Source organism: Phoxinus phoxinus, assembly GCF_949152265.1.
Source record: "Phoxinus phoxinus genome assembly, chromosome: 7".
Classification (NCBI taxonomy): Eukaryota; Metazoa; Chordata; class Actinopteri; order Cypriniformes; family Leuciscidae; genus Phoxinus; species Phoxinus phoxinus.
This window is the reverse complement of record NC_136882.1, coordinates 19,713,641-19,730,836: the sequence shown is the minus strand read 5'-3', so window position 1 is coordinate 19,730,836 and position 17,196 is coordinate 19,713,641. Positions and strand designations below refer to the sequence as shown.

The 17,196-nt window shown below is 37.2% G+C and overlaps 4 protein-coding genes across 9 annotated transcripts in view; 1 reads left to right on the top strand and 3 right to left on the bottom strand.

The window, feature by feature from the left end:
- Positions 1-11: 11 nt before the first annotated feature.
- Positions 12-2,952, bottom strand: LOC307001424 (glutamine amidotransferase-like class 1 domain-containing protein 3, mitochondrial). The gene is made up of 4 exons (XM_079617881.1): positions 2,821-2,952; positions 1,576-1,747; positions 1,288-1,486; positions 12-304 (listed from the first exon to the last, which is right to left on the bottom strand). Exons 1-4 carry the CDS (start codon positions 2,926-2,928, stop codon positions 109-111), a joined length of 675 nt encoding a protein of 224 aa, XP_079474007.1. The 5' UTR covers positions 2,929-2,952; the 3' UTR covers positions 12-108.
- Positions 2,953-3,340: 388 nt separating this feature from the next.
- Positions 3,341-4,791, top strand: mrpl30 (mitochondrial ribosomal protein L30). Its single transcript, XM_079617882.1, has 5 exons — positions 3,341-3,678; positions 3,783-3,842; positions 3,925-4,071; positions 4,164-4,237; positions 4,336-4,791. Exons 1-5 carry the CDS (start codon positions 3,622-3,624, stop codon positions 4,466-4,468), a joined length of 471 nt encoding a protein of 156 aa, XP_079474008.1. The 5' UTR covers positions 3,341-3,621; the 3' UTR covers positions 4,469-4,791.
- A 315-nt stretch (positions 4,792-5,106) lies between these two features.
- Positions 5,107-10,735, bottom strand: txndc9 (thioredoxin domain containing 9). Its single transcript, XM_079617880.1, has 5 exons — positions 10,495-10,735; positions 9,518-9,706; positions 9,216-9,334; positions 7,936-8,190; positions 5,107-5,240 (listed from the first exon to the last, which is right to left on the bottom strand). The coding sequence occupies exons 2-5, from the start codon at positions 9,701-9,703 to the stop codon at positions 5,126-5,128; spliced, it is 675 nt and encodes a 224-aa protein (XP_079474006.1). The 5' UTR covers positions 9,704-9,706; positions 10,495-10,735; the 3' UTR covers positions 5,107-5,125.
- Positions 10,736-11,239: 504 nt separating this feature from the next.
- The window catches only part of rev1 (REV1 DNA directed polymerase), a 132,265-nt gene continuing 126,308 nt past the window's right edge, over positions 11,240-17,196 (bottom strand). For all 6 annotated transcript variants that reach the window (XM_079618791.1, XM_079618788.1, XM_079618789.1 and 3 more), the window contains 7 exons: positions 16,892-17,085; positions 16,253-16,483; positions 16,053-16,152; positions 15,593-15,786; positions 15,083-15,233; positions 14,892-14,994; positions 11,240-12,896 (listed from right to left, as the gene is read on the bottom strand). In XM_079618791.1, the coding sequence (XP_079474917.1) occupies positions 12,785-12,896; positions 14,892-14,994; positions 15,083-15,233; positions 15,593-15,786; positions 16,053-16,152; positions 16,253-16,483; positions 16,892-17,085 (1,085 nt within the window). In that variant the 3' untranslated portion in view covers positions 11,240-12,784. The remainder of the gene's footprint in view (positions 12,897-14,891; positions 14,995-15,082; positions 15,234-15,592; positions 15,787-16,052; positions 16,153-16,252; positions 16,484-16,891; positions 17,086-17,196) is intronic.

Genomic DNA, 17,196 nt, shown 5'->3' with positions numbered 1-17,196 from the left:
TTTCTTAATGAGACAATTATATGCTTATGTTTATTCAGACACTTGTACATGGACTCGTTATATACAAACATTAGAAATACGATGTCAATACACTCGTTTTTCAAGAGTTTAGGCAAGTTTCAGCACCTCCTGTACCATCACTCCAATTCCATCAAATATTTCATGTATTGGAGCTTTGCACATGAAAGCAGAGGTGGTGACGATCTTATTTTTCTCATCAACATGAGCCTCATTCACGTGCTTACAGATGTGCTTGCAGCCAAGCTGAGAAATAGCTTCCGCAGTGTCTGGAACATCTGGATACCTGAAAGCCAAAGATTCAGACAGTGTGCCTCAGTTCTATCTTTTTATGCCAATATAAACATTTTCGTGAATAATATGGCAACAGTAAAATATTATTGTGTATAAAAATACATGGTTGTGCATAACCAGAGCTCAGCCTTTTCTGTGGTTTCCGTGTTTTTGTTTTGTTTTGTTTTTTGCCTGTTCCATCACATTTGCATCATATTTTGCTAAATAATGACAAATTATTTCGATGCTAATGAATGATACAGTACCATTCAAAAGTATGGAGTCTGTAAGATTTTTTAAATGTTTTAGAAAGCAGTCTCTTATACTGCATTCTTATACTTCATAAAAAAATGATTTATAAATAATCTTTCTTATTTCTTATTATTATGAATGTTGAAAACAGTGGTTGTGTTGAAATCGTGACACATTTTTTTTAAGGATAATTTGATGAATAGAATTCAGAACAGGGTTATTATAGTTCATTAAAATCTGAAACCATCAAAAATATTTGTATTACTTGAAATAATTTAAATGTTAACTGAAATAAAATCAAATGTAAAAAAGTGTAGTTTTTTTACTTGATGTACTAAAATAAAAATGTATACAAAACTATACAGACATTAAAAATTTATAAAATTATCATTTAAATTTACTACAATAAAAATGGAAAATATAAAAATAAAAACTAATTCAAAATATTAAAACTATAATATCTCAATGATACAGCATTTATTTTAAATTTAAATATTTTATATTTTAAAACATTATAAATGTCTTTACTATCACTTTTAATCAGCATAATGCATCTTTGCTGAATAAAAGTATTCATATCTTTAAAAAAAGAATCTTTCTGACCCTAAATTTTAGAACAGTAATGCACATGCACACTGAAGCCATAACTGGGTACATGTTTCTCTGTTTGCAGAGTTAGTTCTGTATACTAAAGTTTTAGATTTCTTAAAAATATTGTAAGTCACATCATTTCAACTTGTTTACCTATCATCTTTGTCATGGCCAACAGTAACTTCACAGCCAGGGAAAACCTTCGCTGCCAGCACAGGTGAGATGCAGCACAAGCCAATGGGCTTCTTCTCTGCATGGAAGGCCAGCAGCACTGTTTTAACCTCCTCGTTGACCGAGCAGTCTTTGCCCTGGACAGCCCAGCTACACAGGTTCTTGGCTGCTCCAAAGCCACCTGCAAAATCAGTTCAAAATAAAAGTAAATGAAATGTTGAGCTGGAGAATGCATGGAAATTCTTCCAAAAGTAGCCTCAATGTGCTAACCAGGGAAGATGATGGCATCCAGATCCTTTACATTGAGCTGCGAGAGGTCTTGTATATCACCCCGGGCAAGTCTGGCACTCTCCACGAGGACATTTCTCTTTTCCTCTGTTGGAGAGCCTTTCAAGTGATCGACAACATGCATCTGATCAGTGTTGGGTGCGAATATCTTGACCTGTGGGAAGGTTCATCCTGTTACCAAAGTTCTAGACAACGTGAAAGATCAATGCATTACATGATATTTTACAAGGTAGCCTGAAAATTATTTGAAACCAGCAACGCGGTTGTTAATAAACTTATATTTAATAGTTTAGATGGACTACTTCATTGTCAACAGTAAGTACATTGCAGTGTGGCCACTAGGCATGTGCAGACAAACAGGATTACGATACACTTTGTTAACCTTAGAGGCTTAAAATTGCCATAAAATAGCTTTTGTGTGACTTTCTTTTTCTGAACACTATTTAAATGTTTCAAACAGCCCTTCAAAAAAATGTATTCACAATGGTGCTTATCACGGCACCAAATACTTAAAAGGCTAGGCTATTTATTTATAGGCTAAACATTTTTACATTTCAATCTGGACTCAAACATGCCCAACATATTGATTGAAAATGTTCTAATTCTTTTTATTTTTTCAGTAACACTTTACAATGAGGCTTCATTAGTTAATTCATTATTTGGCATAAACTGAAAATGAAAAATACTTCAAAAAGTAATCATTTGCATTTATTAACATTAGTCAATGCTAATTTCATTATTTAGTCCTTATTGTAAAGTGTTACCAATTGTTCTTTAGCCTATAATTCTTTCGCACTTTAATCTGTTTGAAACATTTGTTTACTCTATACATTTTTGTGTAGTTTTTATTTAAATATTGTTCAGTTCTTTTTGATATAAGAAAAAAAGTTACTAAACATGTTATATGATGACATCACTTTGCAAATATTTCAATATCGAGATACATACCGTGATAAAAGCTTTAGCAATTATCGTGATATGAAATTTAGATACTGTCACATCATGCCTCCAATAACAATCTAAGAAAAAGACAACTGGTCTATTCACACAAATAGTTTAAGTATGATATGATAAAAATAGCACCAACTTGACAAGTCATGTGCTTAAGATGGGTTAACTATTTATTGCATTGCTCCTGTATTATGTTCTGTTTTGAAAGTCTGCGTTATTGCATTCTATGCAGTGGAAAACATTAGAGCTGATAGTCGAAGGTTCACATGAACTTACAGTAGCTGCCTGACGGCTCAAATGAACCAAAACCGCAGACGCCTCGTGGATTTCACTACCATCGTACACACCGCAGCCTGCCAACACTACAGCAACACGCTTCCCCATGTTTACAAACGAAACGAAGTCGCTAATTCAGAGAAGATAGGAATGAACTTGAAAGGTTACGAACTCCCGGGGTTCGTGAATGAAGAAGAGTGTAGTGTTACAGCGCCTACCGCCCGGCACTGCCCAAGAGAGTAGCGTTTTCAATCCGTAAACGAATCGTTTTTTTTTTGAGTAGGATCTTTTCAATGAATCTGTTGAACAGTATGAGTCCATTCGTTTTGAATAAAACAACTCACTGAGCTGAACTGTGTTACCGGTTTTCTGCTTGATTGGAAAGCTTTAGAGAACGTAGAATCGCTGAATGCTTTTTAACACTGGCTCTTTATAAACTGTTTTAAAGAACCGATTAGTGAGTCAGACCACTCATTATTACAAGCGAAAGGACATAGGCATCGGGGAACTTTTATTTTGAAATTACTTCTTTTTTTTTTACTAACGACTCGTTTCCGTTTCTGGTCAACTAAGCAGTAGACATACATGCATGAAATATAACAGTTAGTTGTGGGTAGGTTTAAGCCATTAACATATCTAGATATCGTGGGCGTTTGAGTAAATAACATTCAATTCCTTGATGCGATTGCGTTCATTATATAGTCAACTTACTGAGTGCTGTACTGGGCATGATTCATTAACTCTAGCTAGCTTGCTAGCTAATAACCTTAGGTAGAGCCCACCTTAACACCAGACAGTCGTATGATAATGGCAGGATTGTATCGAGCTCTTCTGACATCTGCCTCCACTGTCACAAAGGTGAGATTATTTTACATCGGCCTCGTTCGGTAAATTGTGATAATTAATTTGATAATTGCAATTAAAATGTGTTTAATATAAACTTTTTAAAAATTGCATTACAGAATCTGACACAAGCCACATCATGCCGCACTAAATTCACTAAGAGTCGCATCCCTCCACAGGTACGTGACGGTTCAAATGCATCGTTTTATCTGATTCAGTGTATTGAATGTAATAACATCACACCATCTTCTCGTCCTTCAGGTATTTGAGGAACGAGCAAAAGAACATGACAAGTACGGTGGTGATCCAGAACATCCACATAAATTACACATAGTGACACGGGTTAAAAGCACAATGAGACGTCCATATTGGGAAAAGAAGGTTATAAAGAGCTTGGGGCTCATGAAGGTGGGATGTGGTCTCCAAATGTTTTTAATTACTTTATGAATTAGTACCACACTCAACTAAACTGTTATAGTTGAATATATCTTTTTCTCCAGGCGCATGAACCTCGTGTCCACAAGAACACCCCTTCAGTGAACAATCTACTGAAAACCATTAAGCATCTGGTTAGGTATGTTGGACTAGCTTGCATTTCTTAACATTTTGAAATCAGTTGATGATTGCTGACCATTACAATAACCTTACCTATTCAAATATTCTTATCTGCAGGATTGAGCCACTCAAGCTTCCATATGGACTACCAGCTGAGGAGGACATGGCTAACACCTATCTGAACAGCAAAGGGGAGCTGGTAGTGAAACGTCTCCTGAAACCACTTGAGCAGAAGGCCATTGAGTCATAGAATTTGTCATGCCTACCATGTGTTGTGTATTTGCTATTTGTTAAATAAAGGTTTGAATAAATGTATCTTCTCTTAATTATTACAAAAGCATGCATTTCAAACCTTAAAATCACTGGTGTGTTCAGGGAGACAGTTTTTTTCCATTAACAAACAGAACAGAACAGGCGTATACATGTTTTTTTTTTTTTAATGAGTCATGTACTGCTACAAAAGGAAAAAGCCTGCACTTCTTTCACATCAATGGGAGAAAGAGGTGACAATTCTTTGTGGAATACAGAAGCTTCCTTCCTTGGCACTTGTTTGATGCTCACTAAACTAATCATAAAAGGCAGAAATATTAATTTTGTTTTTTTGCACCATTGTTTAAACGTAAGCTTCCGGTTGTTCCATCTGGCAGGAACTCAATCTTCCTTAAGAGCTAAAGAGAGTGAACCTTCACCAGTATGATACTCCATACTAAGGTTTCACTTCTAAAACATATGTAAAGGAATATGAATTAAATAGGTGGTATTTGGTTATGATCAAACATAGGACAAAGGTGAGAGACAAATTAAATAGACAAGGCAAGAAAAACAAGTGATCACAAAGCGGTGTAATAAGACTTAGGACTGTTATGTTGGAAGCCCTGAGAAAGACGGAGCTTGATGTTTTGGTCCTCTAATCCTCATCAGATTCAGAGTCATACCCTTTGCCTCTGATGGTCTTTTTCTCCACCTTGGTGAACTTTGACCCTGACTTCTGCCCAATTGTTGGTGGCTCCAAAATATTCCCACTAGAAGGAGAAAGGATACAAATATAAAAACAGTTTGTAAAAATTAGTGTATATAAATATACCATTTAAAGGTTGTGTAGGTAAGAATTGTCTAAATAACTTTTTTTCAAAATGTCTTAAACTGTCCTTATATACCAATACATAATTAAAATGGAAGTACTTTGAAAAAGAGTATAAAAATTTAGTGACTATAGTGTATTAAATCTTCAAAAAACACAGCTCATTAATTCCTACCGGGACGAAACAAGTGATCTTGGTTGTTATAGCTTATTTTATCGTTTAAAAATGTTTAAGTCATCTTGAGGCCCCCTGGTTGAGAGCCACTGATTTAGAGGTTTTGGGTTAGAATTTTTTTTGTTTTTGTTAAAAGATAGTAATACTTAATTAAATTGATCAGAAGTGACTGTAAAGACGCTTTTTTTTAAAAGTTCTTAACTTTGTATTTAATAAAGAGTCTTGGGAAAAATGATCAGTTTCAACCAGTGGCGTAGGCAGAAATTGTATTTTGGGCGGGCCAGTGAAAAAGTGAGTGGGCTGGGGCCTATAGTTTTTCCTAGAAAAAAAAAAATGACATAAATAATAATTAAACCTTAAAGGGGGATTCACACCGGATGAGAAGCGCAGTGCAGCGTCTAGGACAACTCGAGGTATCGCAGCAGACCGTACCCGCACTTTCTCAGTTTATGGCCAGCATTATTGTTATGTTTAAGGACATTATGGAATTAAGATAATGTCTGTACTATGTTATGATTGTACTGTACAATTAAATACCACCATTGCTGAGTCTGCAGTCTGAGCACTTTACCTCAGAGCGTCCGTTAACGAATGAATTGAGAATATCACCTGAAAATCCGATAACATCAGCAATTTTCATTCTGCTGCTGATTTCTGTAAATTAATGTAAAACTAAATGTCTATTGCAGCACAGGGTGAAGTCAGTATACATTAACAACGATTTGAGACAAATAAGTGTACATTCAATATAAAAAACTATAGGCTACATGGTTCTCTGTGGCGCGGCAGGATTTTGAACAAGGTCCTGCAGCCGTTTCTGGGCGCCGCAGACAGACGCCGCCGGTGTGTGTACTCATAGAGAATAATGTGTTCGAATTTTAAAGACGAGGCGCTGCGCTGCTCTTCTCGTCCGGTGTGCGAACCCCTTAAAAAGGCCGCCAGAGCCCGCCGCCGAGAGAGTCTTCCTGTCGGAACCCCTAGCAACCAATTACGTTCCGGAGGGAGGCTTTCTACAACTTGCTTCAACAGTTCCATTTTTCGGAAAACAAATTAAACACACACACCAGTCAAGAATAAATCAGGTTTATATTTATATATTTTCTTAAATACATTTGAATAATAGAACTAAACTAAAAATGTGTTTTGATCAAACTTGCCTGGGCGGGCCAGTGAGTAATGTGGGCGGGCCAGTGAGTAATGTCTGGCCCATTACTGGCTACACGCCTGGTTTCAACACTGATAATAAAGGTTTGATCAGCATATTTGCAATCAATATAATGATTTCTGAAGGTTCACGTCACTAAAGACTGGCGTAATGATGCTAAAAATTCAGTTTTGCCATCACAGTCTGCAGTCTGAGAGCAAAAACCTGCAGACTTAGAGACTCATTTTTTCACCAAGCTATTAGGCTTCTTAACAGTAGATAGACACTTATTTATTATGGAGATGTAACGTACTGTTTTTATCATTGTGTGTGTGTGTGTGTGTGTGTGTATAGGCACTTTTAAGCTGCTGCTTGTCAGGAGGGAGACCTAAGATTTTTGCTCTTGCATTGTATGTGAATATGATATGAGATGCAACTTCAATAAACTGAACAATATATATAATAAATATTTAAATAGAAAAGTTTCCCATTTTAAAAATAAGAGATTATTATTTATTAATTATTTAACGCAAATAAATTACTGAAGCATGCGTTATTTATTAAAAATGATATAGTCTGGAGTTTATCACACTGACCATCTACAATGGGGCAAGCACCAGTAACCCTGGTAGGCGGAAATTTCTATTCAAACTATTTAACCTGATTTCGCTTCTCTGTTTGCATTTAGATCATTTTAGGCTGCTAAACTCCGGGAACATTTTCAGTACAATTATCTAGGAAGCGAATTACTCAAACAATCAGTCCAAAACAGCACCAATGTTTAAAAAGAACAAGCGCCTAATGTAAAGTAAACCAGGCTGATTACATCAGACATGGCATCCGTTTTCAGCAAATGATTCATTCCAGCGTCTGTTTAGCTTTAGAACACAAGCGCTGTCATATTCTGTGGTTGTTTCTGAAGAGCGCGAGCACTCATGCATCACGCTGTGTGAAATACAGACTTGAATGGAAATTCAAAACATCCTACAGCAGTATGGCCAGATTATATGCAAACTAAGATTCTCAGCTGGATAAAGCAAACCAGCTCTAAACAAGCTCTTAGATATTATCATTTGGTTATTAGGTGTCCTTCTGGAGTCTCCAAGTGGCCTTTTTTGGAAAGACACTTAAATTTACTTTGAAAAAAGCTTGCAGAAAATACAGATTTTTGAGAATCATCCTATAATCGGTTTATTTAGCTGGATATAGCAAATGACAAAATAAAAACATTAAACAAGATAAATAATTTATGCTTAATTTCAGTATAAATATGCGAATTGTAATTAATCACACACATGCATATACATACATACACACCTGTAGTTGATGATACTTGAGCAGCCCAGTCTCCACTCCAGCATTTCGGTTGGAAACTCATCTGTGTTGCCCAGATCGGTAAAGCCTACAATGTAATCCTTAGTCTTCCCATCCTTCACCAGAGCAAGTGTTGGAATGACTTTAATCTTCAGCCTCTCCGTTAGGAATGGAGCCTTCTCAACATTCAGCTTGATGAACTTTGTTTCCAGATGTTTCTTAGCCAAGACAGCTAGGTGCTTGTCCAAAATTTTGCATCTTTGAAAAACAAAAACAAACAAACACTGAAAATAGCTGTATGCACAATTGACCCTTCGCTAAGCCACGCCCGAAAACCGGCACTGGCCAATCGTGGCTTAGCAACCGTAACTAGGCGCGGGAGGTCTGGCAAGCTTTCGAGCGAGGGAAACATGCCGAAGCGTTGTGCGTATGAATTGTGCAAATCTGATACCCGGTATACTAAAAGTTTGGACTGTGGGGTGGAATTTTTTTCCTTCCAGAAACCTAAAAGTCGAGGGGAGAAATGCCGGGTGTGGATCAAGCAGTGTGGGACGCCCCATTCACAACTAAATGTCGACAGGATTTACAAAAAACCTATTGCTTGGAAATAATGACGGTTCTTTGTTCATAATGCATATATTTGAACGTAAAATAAGACAATTTAAGACAAGACGGAGGCTCACTGACATACTTTAAAATATATTTAAGCATTTTGTTAATCGACGGCCTACACCCCTGAGTAACTGTAAGGTTATGTTACCCCAATCCGATCGCGGCTCTCCCGGTGTTAGTGTTATTCCACAAGATTTATGGATAAACTGTTTGATTTATAATTATTAGATTATAATTTATTTTCACGTTTCACTTACTCTGCTGTGCATGAACATAGCTGTTCCTCAATTTTTGTGTTTCCCATTTGAAGGTTGGCGTATGAGGCGGCTGCTGCTTGCGCTGGGACTATAACGTTAAGCCTAGTTAGGCTTTAGCTTCAATTTTGATGAAATTGTTCTCTAATCGGTTGCATATTATGTTGTGGATATATCCCTCGAATGCATACTGCAGTCCCTTTTGTCTTGCTCTCTCAGATATTTTACCTGTTCGCCAAAAATGACTAATTATCTCCTTGGGAATGTCTGACACCCGTGCATACACACTGTAATAGACGTGCCAGGCGCGAAAGCTTGCCAGGCGTAGCAACAGTAACTAAGGAAGGTGGGGCTTAGCGAAGGGTCAATTGATTCATAACACAAGGATGCAAGGAAAACACATATATCCTCAAATACCTGAAGGTAGAGTCTCTGTAGAAATGGCAGACGACACTTTTGCTTTCCTTCACCTCAGCAAAAAAATCTCTCTCACTTGGGATCTCTCTGTAGTCACCATGTCCTTTAGATATCCACTCCTGAGGACACACACATACCACAGTTTACAAAGTTTAAACGCATCAATAGGGGGAATCTGATCTGCTTCAATGCACTAATAAACACCTCATGTAGATAACTCATTTTGAACAAACATTTTTATAATACATTTAAAACAAGCTTAGAATTTAAAGCTAGGTTCTTTAAATGTTTAGAAATCCCACCTGCTTCTGTTTCTGAGCTTTCTTGAGGGCGTCGAGCCTTCTCTCCTTGAGCCGCTCCAGGTCATCTTCATCCATGGTCTGGAACTTCTCTAGTTCTGCATCCAGCTGCTCCTCCACCATCCGAGCCGACTGCAGCACCTGCTGCTCCAGAGCTTTCGCAACAACCTCCATTGACTGACTGGCCATTTCCTATTAGACATACAGCACGTTATTAAAAAAATACACTTAAAAAAATTAAATAGTACATTTTGTAAAACAATGATTAAAGTGAATTAAAACAGGCTACTTTTTTTTTACACTGCACAATAACTGTTTATCACACATCAAACAGGTCTCACAACAACGTGGCATTTGTGCCTTTAATGTTATTAAAGTGAATAACGTTAGTTTTAAGGTGTCTGTGGAAGTAAAGCAAGAAGCTGTTTGGTGCAACAGTTCTAAATTGACCACTAAAGTGCATACAGCATGCAATTTATTTAGCAGAACAACTGCTACTAATGTGTGAAAGGTGTGGCACACGTTAATCAATAGTCGTCGGGGTCTAGATGGGCATTCTAATCTGTTGTTCGTACACAACAATAGAGATGCTGGCAAGTTAACGCTAGTCGGCCAGCGCCTGACCACAACCGCATGAAGCCAACATGCCAACTTGGCTTACCTTCCCCAGTTCCTATGTCATTGTCTTACCTACAATTGCCGATTTTAAAAGACAACAAGCTCTTGTAAATAATGACTGTTGATTTTAAAACAGATATGTGGAGCTTAGCGTCAAATCGTGCTAATGCTAGCGTATTGCTTTGGCTTTCAAACACCGTGGCAACGGCAGCTTTGATCGCCAACAAAGACTGTAACGTTAGCGTGGTTAATCGGCAAGCGACACACTCTCCAGAAAACAACAACAAGACGGGTATAATTTAACTGACATACAATTTAAAATGCAGAGTTTGTAGAAATATATGTTACGGAACAACACTTACCAAGTCTGTAAAATTTCTAAAAGGCGACACAGAGTGACTGACTGACGCAGGGTTTACGTAGAGGCGTCGTCTGATTACGTCATGCAATCGTAGCGCTTTCGACGCACTACAGAGGGACTATAAAATAAAATAAAGTGTCTATTGTATTGTTTTTTTCATACAATTCAGTGCAGATGTAAGTCACATATTTTATTCCAATTGGCAAAAATCTCACGTTATTTATTTCCTGACTTACCCTTACAGACATTTACCATGGTAACCATACAAGTTATAATAATTAATAACTGCATTATTTTGCAACATTACACAAAATATTCATTTTAGAAATACATGTTAAAAGTATGTGCAGGACAATCGAAATAGTAACATAATATATATGGGAAGTATATGCTCTAAATTAGATCAGTCTTTTTTTTTTCTTTGTAAAATCTGTTTTGAATTTATGTATTTGGTCATATTTGATCAATCATTATCTTCTATTTAAATGTTGCCTCTTTGTTTGCACCATCAGAATATTAAATAATAATTAATAAATATACATCACAACAAGATAAAACTTTCCTAAGTGTTATTAAATTGCAGATTTCAGAGACAAACACCTTTTGTCTTTATCAATCTTATTTAATTAGTTTAAGATGTTTGCTGTCACACTATCATTGTTAGTGACAGTATTTGTGGATTAATGTTAGCTTGATCCACAAATTGTGAATACATACACACACACACACAAAAAAACAAGACCATATCAATTATCCAAATTTATTAGCAAATTTAGAAAACATACAAATGATGTCACAGCTTCTGGTCTTCAGGCACAGATCATTCTGTCATTACAGATTGTTGACCAAATATGTTTTTTCAGGCCTTCCTCTCTGTAATGCCATGATAATGTGAGATAATAACAGATGTACGTCTCATGAGCAGCTTCTTAAAACCAAGAAAGTATAAACTTAAAACATTTGAGGAGTCAAGTACATTCTGTTCATACATAATGTCAAAACTACAGTGAAAAGGGATTGAGAGGACAATGCTTCATTAGGAATGTAGACAGAAGTGTCCATCTTTGACGTATTATTCGGCTTACACCCATCTGATTGAAAAACCCTTCACACCTCCAGCACCATATCCATGTATTTCGAAAACAAGACTAAGAAGCATGACAGGACAATTGCAACTCAATTTAGTAAAATTAACCTGGCCAATTATTTTTTTATCTTTTTCTTCATAAATATTCATCTCTCTTTTAGCTCTTTCAGACATACGGACAAACATACATCATGATGAACAATCAATGAGCAGAAGTACCGCAATATATATATATGTATATATATATTTTTTTAAATCTAGGAAAACAAATGTTAGCTTTACATAAAATGTTAGTATCCACATGCTAAACTGCCAAAAGACTTTGATAGAAGATACTGTTTTCCCTATTTCCTCTTTCCACATCTCAGTCTAACCCACAAAAGGCAAATGACATGCCACTCCATTCCGCTTTGCTACAAAGTCTGTTATATATTTCTGAGGCCAGACATTAAAAATAAACAGGTTCTGGGGTACAAGAGGACATAATGCTGACAATAAAGACAAGAAAGAAAAACAGATCCAAATAGGAAGCAAAGTGGCTTGCTCTGCTTAGTTTAGGACAGTCAGTGCATTCAAAACATTCAAATAAGTTCTGGTGACATTTTACACTCAGGTTGTACACATTAATAGTTAACCAACTAAAAATCAATGGTGCTTTAATCAGGATTAATAAGTGCTCCTTATTCCGTATTCATTTCTACATTTATATATATTTAAATGTTATAAATGTATGTTAATATTAGTTAATGCATTATCAACTAAGAAGTAAAAAAATAGAAAAATAATATATTTGTGAATTAACATTAACCAAGATTAATAAATGCTGTCAAAAAGTATTCGTTGTTAGCTCATTATACTTAATGCATTAACTAATGTTAACAATTACAACCTGACTGAAAAGTGTTACCAAAGTTCCTCTAGAGACATCAGTCTAGAGAATTGACATCATGATGAAAGAAATATTCAGTGTTCAGCTGCTTCTGAATAAAGCTGGTATGCTCATCTGTTCCTCGTCATCATTGGCTTGATCTTGTAATCCTCAGACGTCCTCTGTGTTCTCAGAGAAGCTCTGTTGGGTGATTCCACAAAAGGACAGCAATGCTACGATTGTCGGACTCGAGCAGTTTTGTTGTCTCTCTCACACATCATGATGAGGTGGCAGGACTGGGCTGACGTCACAGTGACTGAGGTTAGGACGGTCCTCCTATGTGATCTTCAGAGTGCTACCATAGGTTTGCTGTACCACCACCTGCACATTGTCAAGGATGAAGTCAAAGGCCATGCTCCATACTGACTCTGAGGACTGCTGCATAAGTCTGAAATGAACAGTTCAAATCATCAGAAAGTCCGATCGATCTACAACCCCATTTCCAGAATAGTTGGGACATTTTGTAAAATGCAATAAAATAAGGATCTGTGATTTGTTCATTCTCTTGAACCGTTCAATTCTCATTTAACTGACAAAGAAATGAATAGTACAAAGAAAATATTTCCAATGTTTTCACTGACCTTAATTTAATTTTGTAAATATAAACCATTTTTGATTTTGATGGCTGCAACATACTCTAGAAAAGTTGGGACAGAGGCATGTTTACCACTGTGTCACATCACCTTTCCTTTTTCACACTTTTTAATCATTTGGGAATTGAGGATACTAATTGTTGCAGTTTTGCAAGTGAAATTTTTACAGAATCTCGCCTGATAAAAGACATCTGCTCAACAGTCCGTGGTCGTCGTCCGATTCTCCTTTTCATGATGGGTCAAACATTTTCAATAAGAGACAGATCTGGACTGCAGGCTGGCAGGCACATCCCTTCTATGGTGCAGTGTCTAGAAACCACTCAGTTTTAGCGTGTGTAGAATGAGGCCTGGCATTGTCTTGCTTCCCAGGAAAGATGTCATCTTGATGCCATTAAATGTTTCTGTACAATCCCAATTTATGCCTCCACGTCAGTGGTACCTTCATACATATGCAAGTCACTCATGCTGTTTGCACTGATGCACCCCAATACCAGGACAGATGTTTGATTTTGCACCTGTCATTGATGAAAGTCTGGATGGTCCCTTTCGTCTTTGGGACTGAGAATGCGATGTCCATTTTTTCCAAAACCAAGCTGAAACATGGACTCATCAGACCACAGCACACATTTCCACTGTCTTTTAGACCATCTGAGATGAGCTTGTGCCAGAGAACTCGCCGGCATCTCCGCATAGAACTGATGTATAGCTTTCTCCTTGCGTAACAGAGATTCAAGTGGCATTTCTTGATGCAATGTCAGACTGTGTTCAGTGAAAATGGTTTTCCAAAGTACTCTTGAGACAGAGTAGCATGATGGGCTCAAAGGTCACGCACATTCAGCAGAGGTCTCCTGGCTTGCCCTACACAGACTGAGATTTCTCTGGATTCCCTGAATCTTTTTACAATTTTATGTATGGTAGATGGTAAAAGACATAAATTCTTTGCAATCTTGTATTGAGAAATGTGATATTTAAATTTTTTTGACAATTCTCTCATGATATTTGGCACAAAGTGGTGAGCCATGACCCATCTTTGCTTGCAAAGACTGAGAAGCTCTTTTACACCCAATTCACCTGCTCATTGTGGACCGTTTCAAAAGAGTTGGATCATCTTTTCACTTTAATTTGACCTCTGTCCCAACTTTTTTGTAGTTTGTGGCAGCCATCAAAATCAATCAAATTTATATTTACAAAATACAATTATGTTGTTTAGTGAAAACTTTGGAAACCTTTTTTTTGTACTTTTGTCGGTAAAATGTTTTTGTTCAAGTGAATTAACAAATAACAGAGTCTTGATTTTATTGCATTTTAGAAAGTGTCCCAACTTTTCTGGAAATGGGGTTCTACACTACTGTTCAAAAGTTTGGGGTTGGCAAGAGTTTTTAAGTTTTTGAAAGAAGTTTCTTATGGTCACCAAGGCTGTATTTATTCAATCAAAAAACAATTTTAATCAAAGATTTGCAGCTCAAGAAATAGTTGTTATTATTATCAGTTTTGAAAAAAGTGCTGCTTAATATTTGTGTGGAAACTGTGATATGTCTTGTTCAGGATTCCTAGCTGAATAGAGAGTTCAAAAGAACACCACTTATTTGAAATAGCCATTTGTTTGGTGAAATAAATTGTCTTTACTGTCACTTTTGATCAGTTTAATGCATCAATGTTTAAGAAAAATATAAATTTCTTTAAAGAAATCTTTCTGAACCCAAACGTTTGAACGGTAGTGTATATTACTGCTTGTGAGATTTATGATGTATTTATTGCAGGAATCAGTGACGGAGAATTCAGAACAATACCTCTTCATGTATTTGATGACAAGGTCGAGTTTCTCCAGGTCTTTATCATCCACGAGTTCTGTGCAGTACTTCACCACCTGCAGAATGTCCTCTTCCATTGGTTCTGTGAAGACGCAGCACCACACAATTAAACCAGGTGCACAATGCAAATACATACTAGCATTTAAAAAAGTTTTGCTGTTCTGCCGTACCCGAGATGGTGGTGACCCATTCACGAAGCAGAGTTCTGATGTCACTGAATTCATAAGCTCCAGCTAGGGTCGGGACTGGGCGGGGATTTAATTTGGACAGCGTCTCTGGGACATCTATGCTCGGAGAGGACGGGCACTGTACATTTTCAGTCTACCAATGAAAAACATCTAAGATAAATTATTTTTCTTCCCCCCCCCCCCAGAAATCAAAACCGTCAACAAACACATTTAATGTCTAATGGCTTAAGCATCAATAAACTACAGTATAAAAAATATTATAAACAGAGGTGGAAAGTCCAGGTTCAGAAAGTAAAAGTCGTCCTCAGTATTTTGTTCCAATCACCTGGATTTGCTAATTAGCACAGTTTTTCAGCCAGGAGATGAAATCAGCTGACTGAGTTCATGGGTGGAATAAACATATGGCAGGACTTTTACTTTCTGACCCCTGGACTTTCCACCTCTGATTATAAATCAAAAAAGAAGAATATTGTAACTGGATTGCAGGCTTACTTTCAGGCCTTGTTGTTTGAGTGGCAGAGGAATCATTTTGGAGGGGCTGGATTTGGCAGGGCTGTTTCCAGGAAATAGTTTTTTTAGTGGACTTGGACCCTTTTTGGCAGGACTAGCATTTCTCTTTTTGTAGCGGCGCTTTAATTTCCCCACTGCAGGCTGCTTTAGTTGAGGAAATGTTTTTTTTTGTTCCACTACAGAAACGAGAAGAGGGGAGAGCAGTTTATAGGGGAGACACGGATATCAAAACTCTGGATAAGCTGATAATTATTGTTATGTTATAGCTACATTGTTAATAAAAAGTCAATTATAACTCACAAGGACTAGATTTAGGAATCACATTCTAATGTACAGTATAAAAGATAAAATCTGTTAAAGAAGATAAGTGCTCATAATAATAGAGAAATGACATCTGGGATGTTGCTTAGATTGTTGCACATCCCAACTTATTTTTACTCACCAGTGGTGCCTTGAGCTTGAGCGTTTCCCTTGTTTCGATAAGCAGAGCACAGTTCTTCCTGAAGCTCTCTGGGAAGTGCTGCAAACACATCTGGGTCAACCTGTTAAAAGTGCAGTTTTAGGATCTCTAAAATACTCGTTTCTGATGGTCAATGTTAACACCAGTTTCCCCCTTGTAGTCAGCATGTTAATAGCATGTACCTGAGAGAAGTCAGGGAGCTCTAGTATAATGCCCGTTGTACAAGGTTGACCTGGCTGGTTTGGGAGCTGCAATACAAGGGTGCCAAGTGATGGGGCTGGAGGTGGAGAGGAGGTTCGAGGAGCGGTTGAGAGATGAGATGAGGTGCTTGGCTGCTCCTCTCGGTGTCTCCAGGACTGCTCCACCTGTTTCCTTATGTCTACAGGTAAAGCTTCTAAAACAGACGGGTCCACCTAAAATGAGAGGCGAAACAGGGGCTTACATTTGAAATGTCACAGTTCAAAAGTTTGGGTTTCAATTAAGGCTTTTATTTGAGTAATCGTGTGAAATATTTTTACAATTTAAAATAACTGTTTTCTTTTGTCATTTATTTGAATGTGTTAATAAGTATTAATACATGTAATTTATTCCTGTGATGCAAAGCTGAATTTTCAGCATCATTACTCCAGTCTTCAGTGTCACATGATCCTTCAGATATCATTCTAATATACTGATTTGCTGCTCAAGAAACATTTCTTACTATCATCAATGCTGAAAAAAGCTGTGCTGCTTAATATTTTAGTGGAAACCATGATACATTTTCATGATAAAACACAGAACGTTTTTATATATATATACTGAGGTGCACTCAAGAACCTAACCTGAGAGGGAGATGGCACCTCAATGCTGATGTTTAGGCATGCCCTAACATGGTTAGGGGTGCGTGGATGGTGATATTCTCCTTTACTCGTTCCAGGCATTGGATCTGAGCTGGTGGAGGGTGGTGATGATGGCGGAGTAACTCTCTCCTGATTGGAGGAGAAAGCTCTGGATGAGGAAGGGCTGGTTAAACCATCTAAAATACAAGCAACAAGGAATGTTTGTTAAGAGTCAGACACCAACATAAATCTTATACATCATAACCTAAAGCAGGGTTTTTCAAATCCGGCCCTGGAGGGCCACTTTC

Coding starts and splice junctions, on each gene's coding strand:
- LOC307001424 (XM_079617881.1), bottom strand. CDS start 2,928: ATGGGGAAGCGTGTTGCTGTAGTGTTGGCAGGCTGCGGTGTGTACGAT. Junction 1,748..2,820: donor TGAGCCGTCAGGCAGCTACT/GTAAGTTCATGT, acceptor ACCTTCCCACAG/GTCAAGATATTCGCACCCAA. Junction 305..1,287: donor GGCCATGACAAAGATGATAG/GTAAACAAGTTG, acceptor TTTGGCTTTCAG/GTATCCAGATGTTCCAGACA.
- mrpl30 (XM_079617882.1), top strand. CDS start 3,622: ATGATAATGGCAGGATTGTATCGAGCTCTTCTGACATCTGCCTCCACT. Junction 3,679..3,782: donor CTGCCTCCACTGTCACAAAG/GTGAGATTATTT, acceptor ATTGCATTACAG/AATCTGACACAAGCCACATC. Junction 4,238..4,335: donor ACCATTAAGCATCTGGTTAG/GTATGTTGGACT, acceptor TCTTATCTGCAG/GATTGAGCCACTCAAGCTTC.
- txndc9 (XM_079617880.1), bottom strand. CDS start 9,703: ATGGCCAGTCAGTCAATGGAGGTTGTTGCGAAAGCTCTGGAGCAGCAG. Junction 8,191..9,215: donor TACAGAGACTCTACCTTCAG/GTATTTGAGGAT, acceptor TGTTTTTCAAAG/ATGCAAAATTTTGGACAAGC. Junction 5,241..7,935: donor TCAAGTATCATCAACTACAG/GTGTGTATGTAT, acceptor TTCTCCTTCTAG/TGGGAATATTTTGGAGCCAC.